Consider the following 10,283-nt stretch of genomic DNA (forward strand, 5'->3'; position numbering starts at 1 on the left):
GTGATCATGGCTGTTACTTTCTTGGCAGGTTTATTGGCATGTTATTGGAAGAGTTTGAGCTAGCAAAGAACGTGCATGCAGTTTAGAAACATATTGTGGTCCAGAAAATGCGTAGGTGTCTGATGTCATCAGAAATAGTACTTGATGCATTACAGTGTATAATGAAAGGGAGCACTACAGTGCTGAACCCTTGGCGTCGAGAAATTGACCCCTTTCCAGACCTCTCAACGTTTCTTCTCACCACATTGTGAGACTGTCTGTTGTAAACGACCACGCCTAATAAACGTGTCCAAACTAGGCATGGTTAACAGCTTAGTGTTGGTCTCGTGTTATGTTTTGTGTGACAAGGCTTCACCTCAAACATCCAAACGTCACTTTTACTGAAGGTGGATACCCCAGATACCCCAGATACAGCCGTATATAGAGTCTAGTTTAAAGAATCTGCTATGTCTGGAAAGACGGGGCTAACAGGTCTGTGCAAAGCGACTGTCCGAGTGTCCCGTGGTTGGGCTTGTCGGGAGAAAGGACTGGTAATCGTGAGAATTTGGCACAAATTGTGAAATAGTAAGACATGCCCGTAGATCATGAATCTCACAACGAAATCTTGAGAGTTGAGAGGTCTGCCTTTCCAGTTTCAGGTAGACTACTTTGATTATACAGTAGAATTAGCAATTTGCTTCCAAACTCACTGCAAACTTACCTATGCGTGTGTTTCTAGAACACCCAACGATTGATTTTAGCCACAACAACGAGGCACAGGTACGCACTCCAATCGCGACAATGCTTAGGACCAACAAGCTCCAACAACCATATGTCGAGATTACATGAGTGATAACAGTGAACACACGCTATACATTCCAAAGTTTACATGGTCATTTCTGTCGAGTTGGTATTTTTGTCAAGTTGGTTGTTTGCCACTTCCGATAAGACGACTACTATAACCCTCGCTACACCTAGGGTTAATGATCTTTATGCAATGGCTAGACAATGAATGCACTATAAATCGTATGCATGGACAACCAAATGCAGTGTGTGGGGGCATGTGCCGTATGAGCACTTGTTTTGAGGTGTTTCAATGTGTGTCTGCATGTCTGTAAACATTCGTGAACAGTTTAATTAACATATCAATATAAAATTTTTAGAATATGAAGATCTTGCCAGAATCTTGGACTAGTTCTAAAATTGACATTCAGGATTGACAAATTGATTAGTAAATTAACAAATCTATTTAATTAATCCATCTGTTGCCATTGAAGTTTTAAGATCAGACAATTATGAGAATATCACAACGTTAAGCAAGCTACCCTGATCCAACTCAGAACAGCACACTTGACGATTGTCACACAGGGTGTAGTTACCAAGTTTTGGTATCCATAATTGCATCTAGATAGAAAACTACATTGTATATTATCAATTCATTGTACATTATACTGGATATACTGATCAAGGTAGATACCATGCATATTTTAGGAACTTTACATTGCTAATCTCCATCTTTAATCATAGGTACAGGTGAGTCAGGCAAGTCTACATTTATTAAGCAGATGAGAATCATTCATGGCCAAGGCTACACAGACACAGACAGAGCCGGGTTTAAGCCTCTGGTTTTTCAAAATATTTACATGGCAATGGAGAACCTCTTGGCGGCCATGGACTTACTCAAGATTCAGTTTCAAAATTCAGGAAATGAGGTAATTATTAATCTTTTAGCCAATAAGTAATTGATAAATATTGTTTGCCGATTGATAAGCTATTTATTGTGTAATATTCTAACTGTTATACATGTATAGCCATTTGGCTGATTTTGGTTCCCCTCGTGTGCAGGTTGATACACTGTCTATGGGTTGGTTGTTTTAGGCAAGATATGCCATTTGGTTGACCGTGCAACTTTAATGCATGATGTTATAGGACAAGCGTGCCATTACTGAATGAGTTGTGTGAATATTTATCCAACGTAGTTTACACAACTTTTACATAGCATAGAAGGAGCAGCCACATGCTTATGTGAAGGAGCTACCAGAAGAAGAAACTGTGAGACAGATGAAAGAGCAATAGTGGGTTGCTGAGTGATGGAAGGAATTACTGGAATTCATGAAATATCTGATATGCTAGACGACCTCTATAGCAAGTTGAAGCCCTTCATTGAAGTTGAAAAGTCTTGAAGTTGATGATGGGTTTGACAGTGGCAGCGAACTAAATATGACAATGAAGAAGAAGAAGAAGGAGTAGAAGGAGAAGACTATTTAGTTCTATTAAATATGATTTGATACTTTTGTAAATCTGTATGGCTTGTTTTGAAGCACCATTCTTTCATCAGTTTTACTGTCATGTCAGTATACCGTGGTAAACTCTTCAGTTATAATAGCATCTTGTTGAAAGTGAGATTATGTACGTGGTATGTGTATGTATAGATTAATTAATTAACTGTGATCAGAGCAGGCTTGGGTTGTTATTTGATAGAATCAGTACAGTTTATGCACTGTTTTATATTCATTAAGAATGAAGTTAATTTCTAACACCCAGTCTACATGTAATCAATTGTATTGAACTTTTGGCATCCATGTCAGTTAATATTAAGGCATGTCTGCTAGTTGCAGTGTTGGCTAAAGTTTAGCAAGGAGATCAAGAACACAAATACCAAACATGTTAACTGTTGCCAAAGAAACTGTTACAATGCATTTTAGAAGGACTACTTTGTAGTATCTCTTAGGTAGCCAGAGCATAATGCAGAATAACATTTGATGTCTTATTTATAAATAAAACTTCTGCTACACAAAAGAGTCTTCCAATGTATGAATGAATTATGCTTATGTAATTGACTTGGTTTTGCACTTGTGTTATCTGATGATTGAAATTATCTTTCTTTGAAAGAATTAACACGAGAGAGTTAATTCATTTACATGGTGAGATTCTGTAGTGTTCTTTTAAGATGATGCTTATTGAGAGCTTGTTTCAATTTGTTCAGTTGCAAACCATGACCTTGCAAGTTTCTTTCAGGGCTGTGTTTATTTGAAGGCAACAGAGACGTAACAGTATGTTTATTATGTTAATGATGGTTGGGAACTTGATTGTCTTGTGAACAATGACCCAGCTCTGCAGATTTTATGATTGTGAACTTCGTTTGTGGTTGCCTAATCCTGCCAGCACTTCAGTACAGTAGAACCTCGCTTATCCGACCCCCTTTGGGCAAGGAATAAGGGTCGGATAAGTGAAAAGAACGGATAATAGAAGCGTCGGAGTTTCAACCATACCTCGGGAGTTCCAGTTTGCTTTTTCGAGTCTCAGTGTGTACATGGTCTGAACTCTGAAACATGTACAATACACTAGTGATAAATTGATTGTACAAAGACGTTATACGTGTACTATATACTCTAATTTCGTAAATGTTCGGCATACATTTAATTTCGGCAATTTTGGCGAAGGGTCTGCCATGCCCAAATTAAATGTCCACCCAAATTTAATGCCCATTCAAATGTTGGATCAGTTTCTTTTGAAACATTCAAAACAGACATTAGTAGTAATATTAGTATATGTACTGTAAGCACATTCATATGTTGGCAAAAATCTGGGCAACTGTCAGCACTTTGACCAAACAATAAAATTGAAATTACTACTGCATTATACCCTCTTGCACTTTCTCTAGAAAGCAAACATCAGCTCCTCACCTATTGTCTATATATGCCTCTGTAGAGACGATTGCACAGAAAGCGAATTGCAGGTGCAATCCCAGTAGAAACTACAATGACAGCACCTTTCTGGCCGTGCGAGTGACTGTCAAAGATCACAACTGTCACGTTCTTGGTGACAACCAGTGCCACTGATCTCCCTTTTGAAATGAAAACAGCAGCAATGGTATTTGAGTACATCTGCCGCCTACTTGTCAAGAATTGAGACGCCTGTGAGGCAGCTCTCCAGAGCATAAAATAAGTATCATGGGACTTTGATACCTAAAACCAAGAATTCGAACTTCCACACCACATGTGGTGCTAATAAAAATGGGGAGGGGCTGGCTACGCGAGACTACTTACTTAGTAGTAGTTTAGCACGTGCCGAGTGATATGATATGCGTCTAGTACTGTATTTAGTATGTGAAGGTTCCTACAAACCACCTTACGCCGAAAATTAATGTACATCGTAATAGCGGCAACCTAATTTTGCCGAAAATTTAGATCGCCCAACATTTATGAAATTAGAGTATGCAAACTACAATCACCAAACGGTTAAAAATATTACTAGAAGCCTCCGTATCTTTCGTTGCCATTACTGCACGTTGTCCCTGTGCTTGTGCAACGAGCTTGTGAAATTTTTTCATTTTGTGAACACTGTCGGATATGCGAGGGTCAGATAAGTGAGGGTCTACTGCAGTAACAATTTTGTACTTGTGTTTGTTTAATATACTCTTTTTATGGGCCAAGAATAAGTTCCTTCTGCTCAAATTTGGGGCTTTACTTCATATTTTTTCTTACTTTGTAAAACCCTTACCTACTCAGTGTTTGAGAGACTTCCATGTAGACTGTCTTGCACAATGTCTAATTTGTGTTCCTTGTGTGTAGGAAAATAGTGCTGTTGTTCGTGTTGTTGATAAAGACCACGTGGAGGCTATAGATGAGACTCAATTGAAAGCTCTGAAGGCTTTGTGGGCTGATCCAAAAATGCAGGCTTGCTATGATCGACGTAGAGAATATCAACTGTCCGATTCAGCCAAATAGTGAGCAACCAAATTGGTTGTATTTATTATGTGTTTGATGTTATTCTGATTTCAGTTATTTGGATGCTCTGGATAGAATCTCCACTAAGGGGTATATTCCTAATCAACAGGATGTGTTGAGAGTGCGTGTTCCTACCACAGGAATTATTGAATATCCATTTAATTTGGACAAAGTCTTGTTTAGGTACAAGAAAGCACACAGCCAATGTTCTCATTGTTAGTTTTACTTTAAATTGTATCAGTTGGTCTTTGTCTCTGTGCATGTTTTGTAGACTATTTTTAGTCTTTTTGATGGTTTTTCTTACTCTTTGATTCTGTTACTTTCTGTCTTGGGTGAGATTAATTTACAAGAACGTTTGAAATTGCATTGCTACGGTTTTTAGCAAGTCTATTGTTGTAACATCAAATTATGTTTTATTGTTAACCAACTGAAAAGTTGTTTCTACAAACTTTTGCACTTTGTTTTGTTCATGCAGCTGTTTATAATAGAAGATAACATTCATATAAACTTAAAACGATATTATATGTACACAAACAGGCATGTTGCTACCTGACAGAGAACCATGAAAGTGGCATTAGACGTAAGATAGATGTATAAATGGATGTACAGATGTGTAGATAGACATAATGATGAATTGATTGTGACTTAGCTTTTACTTTGATGTGTTGTCTGCCTCACTGGGTCTAGTTTGTCTATCTGTTTGTCCAATGTTTTTAACTGGTGCTTTACATCAATAGCTGTCATTTGAACTAATATGTTTCATGAATTGGGTAGAATGGTTGATGTCGGAGGGCAGAGGTCTGAACGTCGGAAGTGGATTCACTGCTTTGAAAATGTTACATCTATCATGTTTCTTGTGGCTCTTAGTGAATACGACCAGGTGTTGTTCGAAGAACAAAATGAGGTAACTTTCTACAAACAGTTGAATTACTGTATACAATGAAGACTTTAAAGGGGAACTCCAACAGAAATACAACTTGATCTCAAAATGTAGGATTTATCGTGAAACTTCTTGCTGCGCTACTTTCAGGCAAACAGTCACTTTGGTAGCAGAGAAAACGTAGGTTATGTATGGAGCATGCACCTACACCGAATGAATTGCCTGCTTAGCTCAGTTATCTTGCAAGTAAACTACACAAAAACTAAACGGGAATGGTAGCTGTAGAGGGATCTTGTGTTCTAAGGTCTTAGAAGAGCTCTCTGCAACGAAAGCAGGCTGCTAGACGCCGTTTTCTCCTGGCAGTCTTGACCCTCTCCTCTCACAGAAGATGAGGCTAGTGCAATAAAACTCAATGGTAATTAGCATTAGCGTTTGTTTTATTAATCTACGAAGAGAACATTCAGTGGGTTCAAATATGAGATTCTCTTGGAAAGATCTGAGTAAGCAGACACGCCCCGTTCAAACAGTGGCTGGACGAAGTGTTACAGGTGCAGAATGGCTTTGAGACTTTATCCGAGCGCAGTGATATAGACGATGTGCTAGTACTGTAGTACATAAGTTGTTTACACCCTGACCATGGCAATATCCCGCCCTTTCGTCATTTTCGGATATTCAATCCTCTATCGCCGCTCATGAGGCATTTATCATAAAAGCCATGCTGATTGCTAAAGCTGAGCACACCGGACTGCTACCTAAATTTGACGTGGAAGTAGAACCTAGGACTAGAGGACAACAAGGATCTGCATAAGCAGGTTTCTCGAAGAGAACGTTTACGCTTCCTTGACATACGTGAACCTTGTGCGTGTTTCTCCTTGTAGATCAATAGAGCGAAGGCTGACACTAATTGCCGTTGAGTTTTATTGTGCTAGCCTCATCCTTTGTGAGAGGAGAGGGTCAAGTATGTTGGGAGAAAATGGCCTCTAGCATTGTACTTTCGTTACAAAGAGCTCTTCTAAGGCCTTAAAACACAACATTTCTCTATAGTTACCATTCTCATTTAGTTTTCATGAAGTTTACTCGCAAGATAACTGAGCTACGCATGCAATTTCATTTGGTGTAGATGGATCTTAGTGCCAGTTGACGTATGAGCCTGGCGCATGGTCTGTACCTAACACGCGTTTTCTCCGCTACCAAAGCGACTGTTTGCCTGAAAGTAGTGCACAAAGTTTCACGATAAAGCATACATTTTGAGATCAGATTGTATTTCCATTGGAGTTCCTCTTTAAAGGTGCTAGCTCACGAATTCACGCACACGCACAGACACACCCACGTAAGCTTGAAATCGTTCCTTTATTCATACATTTACCATTTACCTGAATGACAAAGCGATTTCTTGATCTTTTTCTTGTTGCACATGACCTGAAAATGGGTCTTGAACTTCGAGGCCAGTAGCTATCATGCATGATAGATGCACGATCCGCAGTGTTGGCGGCGTCCAGCACCTCTATGTGGCTACTTTCACGCTCAGAGTTTCCATTTCCATCACGATAGTGTGATAATGCTCTGGTTTCCACTCATTTCTGGGTCACGTGCAACAAGAAACGATCGAGAAAGCACTTTGTTGTTCAACAGCAAGCTACTTCAAGACGGTGAATGGTAAATGTGTAGATAAAGAACCTAACACTCTTGTCGTTAGCTTTCTCAAAATGTCAAGTACCAGGAGCAAAACTGCCGTGGTGGACAAGAACGCGATTCGCCTTTCTCTTTATACTAGGAATAAAGGCTGTATGTTATAGAACATGGTGCACCCTAAGATGTTCGCTTGCTCTGCTTCGTTAGGACACAACTTGAAATCGTGGCACTTTTTCAAGTTTGCGTGGGTGTGTCTGCACGTGCGCTGTGAATCGTGAGCGGGCACCTTTAATTGGCGAGCGATGCAAGCCTCTTTCTTGTCATGTCAATTGAAGTTGAGATATATTATATTTATATATTTATATATACATACTTCAGCAATTTTCCAGCCGAACGAAGAGATAGATCAACATAACGACGATGTCAGATGAATGCAATTTTGACTCGGCAACACATGCTCTAAAACTGAATCTAGAATCTCCTTCAAGGGGTCAACTCTATTGTATTCTCTTGGCAAGAAGAGTGAAGTGACTCTTGATTTTGCTTCCATACATGACTAGAGAGCAAAGAAGACTGAGGCATGGCAGAAGTCATGGAAATGAAAAGCTGAAAGAAGAGAAATGTCTGTTTTTTTAGTTGCCACACGCTTGTTTGAAAGAAATTATTGCTACGCAACTAGTGTTATGCGACTACCGACCATTGTTACGCAACTAGCTATGTAATCGAGTGAGACGATTAAAGCGTGAATGAAGAAATGAAAGACATAACTAAAAGAAGAGAAACCGAAGCCTGTTTCTTGAGTTTTAGCGTTTATTTGACAGAAATCAGTGCGACACAACCAGTGATACGCACCTATGTAAAGACAGAACACCATCGCTTGCCAAACAAAAATGCTAACAATCTTTATTAGTTTAAGATGTTATTAGTTATATTTGCAATGTTCCAACCAGGATTTGAATTGGGCAGGGAAGGGCCTACTAAAGAGAGCACTTTGTATCAAAGTGGGGCAGGCTTTATGAAGTCATGCAAATTGTTTTTGCCAGCTTATATGAAATTGAATTTATATTGTAACCAAAGTTTGCATAAGCATCAAACTCACAAGCAGCAGAATCTGTACTACTGTACTGCTTTGATGACTCTGTTTGTCTTTTCTCAAATACTTGCACCTTATATCGCACCACTTCAGTTGGCATTTAGTTGATAGATCTTTCAAGTCTCGACACAATTTACAAAATAGCTTGTTTGTGAAGGCTATAGGCCAGTGTAATTATTCAGTATGATGGATTGAGTCACAATTACATATAGCACTATTGTAGGGAAATTGGGAATCACTTAGCTGAATTACAGTACCTGTGCTCAGAGACAAACAGAAGACCATTAGTGGGAAGATGATGGGCTTTGGAAAGCAGTAGGAACTTTCTTTGTCAAGATTGATGCATGCAGCTGTTGATCTAGCAACTGTGAATTTTGTCAGCTTGATTAGTGACTTTGCGATTGTGCTTTACATTAGCTGACATTCCACACTATTTCTTTGAATAATTAACTGGTGCAAAATTTATTTACAGTCTTAAGACTGGTAGCTTTAAGAGGTGCCTGGAATGCTTTTATGATTCTTGTCAAACTTGGTATTTTTTAGCATTGATCTCTTAGTTAAGCAATGCATCACTTACTGTTATGAAGTATAGAAGTTTTAAGTGATGTTCTCCGGTACTAAAATCAAAACCTTGTGTGACAAGCTCTCTTTTTCAGAATCGTATGGAGGAAAGCAAAGCTTTGTTTCAAACTATCATCACGTATCCGTGGTTTCAGAACAGTTCTATTATTCTGTTTCTCAATAAGATTGATCTGCTGGAGGAGAAAATCAAGATGTCTCATTTATCAGATTATTTTCCAGAATACAAAGGTAAGCAATTTATTGGTTTTGTACATGTACTGAGTGAGGATGTTAATGTGCAAAACTGCACAGTCAATTGTAACTTTTTATACACGAAATAGTTGTAGTTGATTGTTGACCATACTCTTGCATGCCTATGTGAGTTTGCTAGTATTGTCTACATTTTATATATTGCACTGGTTCTGTGGTTGATTGGTTGGTAGGTTGGTGTGTGTGTGTGTGTGTGTGTGTGTGTGTGTGTGTGTGTGTGTGTGTGTGTGTGTGTGTGTGTGTGTTGTGTGTGGTTCTATTGCTCAGTTGGTTAGAGAGTCATCTTATGGAGTGATCACATCCAGGACCCATCAGGGTTGCGAGTTGGACCCATCAGGGTAGCAAGTTCAAGTCACAGTGATGGCAAGCTGTGGCATAATTTCTTTGATCGAGAAACTCACACACAATTGCTTGTCTTGACTGAATATAAATCAGTACCTGATTTTGACTGGGGGTGGCAAAGGCCCCAGACTGTGACAATTCCATCATCCACTGTGGCGCCATTGGGACTTTGGATGCCCACACCACAGTTGGCATTGCAGTCGGTGGTCCTGCAAGTACCTCGCCAGGCTTCAGGAGTTTGCTTAGCACGGCCCATAGCTCCTAGGTAGTACACAGGAACCCAGCCATATGGGGGGTATGACTGTGTATAACAGCAGCTCTTTATCCATTTGCCATTTGCCATTTGTGTGATGTCATGGCTTAGTATTGTGTTTGCATGGTGTCCAGAAATATTTTTGGGACCTTACGGTCACAAGCTTGAGTCACAATGACAATTCTTTTGAGCAAGGAATTAACCTTTTTTTGCTTTTCTGATGTTAGGAGTATAAATGAGTTTTTGGTCTTAGTATTGGAGTGGGCAGTATCTCTGACCTTGTCAGTGCTATGGCAATCCTAAGTCCTGTCAAACTTTGATTCTCAACCCCTGTATGGCTTTGCTAACTGCTTTGCAAGTATCTGGCCAAGTGCTACGTGGTTTGTCGATACTGGCCCTAGTTCTCTGCTTAGTGTACGGAGGACCTCTCTTTTTACTCAGGAGTGTAAATGAGTACACAGTCTATGCTGAGCTTGAACTACACTACTGGCTATTGTGACTGTATCAAAGTAAGGTCTGCTGCAACACAATCAATAGGGTGGC

General features: G+C 39.5%; 1 protein-coding gene across 1 annotated transcript; it reads left to right on the forward strand.

Annotated features, from left to right (window-relative positions):
* Positions 1 to 1,502: 1,502 nt before the first annotated feature.
* Positions 1,503 to 9,226, forward strand: LOC134187532 (guanine nucleotide-binding protein G(q) subunit alpha-like). Its single transcript, XM_062655675.1, has 5 exons — positions 1,503 to 1,691; positions 4,554 to 4,708; positions 4,764 to 4,892; positions 5,484 to 5,613; positions 8,971 to 9,226. Exons 1-5 carry the CDS (start codon positions 1,545 to 1,547, stop codon positions 9,214 to 9,216), a joined length of 807 nt encoding a protein of 268 aa, XP_062511659.1. The 5' UTR covers positions 1,503 to 1,544; the 3' UTR covers positions 9,217 to 9,226.
* The last annotated feature ends 1,057 nt before the right edge of the window (positions 9,227 to 10,283 follow it).

This window comes from Corticium candelabrum, chromosome 12, assembly GCF_963422355.1.
Source record: "Corticium candelabrum chromosome 12, ooCorCand1.1, whole genome shotgun sequence".
NCBI lineage: Eukaryota > Metazoa > Porifera > Homoscleromorpha > Homosclerophorida > Plakinidae > Corticium > Corticium candelabrum.

Bases quoted from the DNA above. Each gene is read 5' to 3' on its own strand.
- LOC134187532 (XM_062655675.1), top strand. From the start codon at position 1,545: ATGAGAATCATTCATGGCCAAGGCTACACAGACACAGACAGAGCCGGG. The intron at 1,692-4,553 runs GTAATTATTAAT...CCTTGTGTGTAG, and splicing joins TTCAAAATTCAGGAAATGAG to GAAAATAGTGCTGTTGTTCG. The intron at 4,893-5,483 runs GTACAAGAAAGC...TGAATTGGGTAG, and splicing joins TTGGACAAAGTCTTGTTTAG to AATGGTTGATGTCGGAGGGC.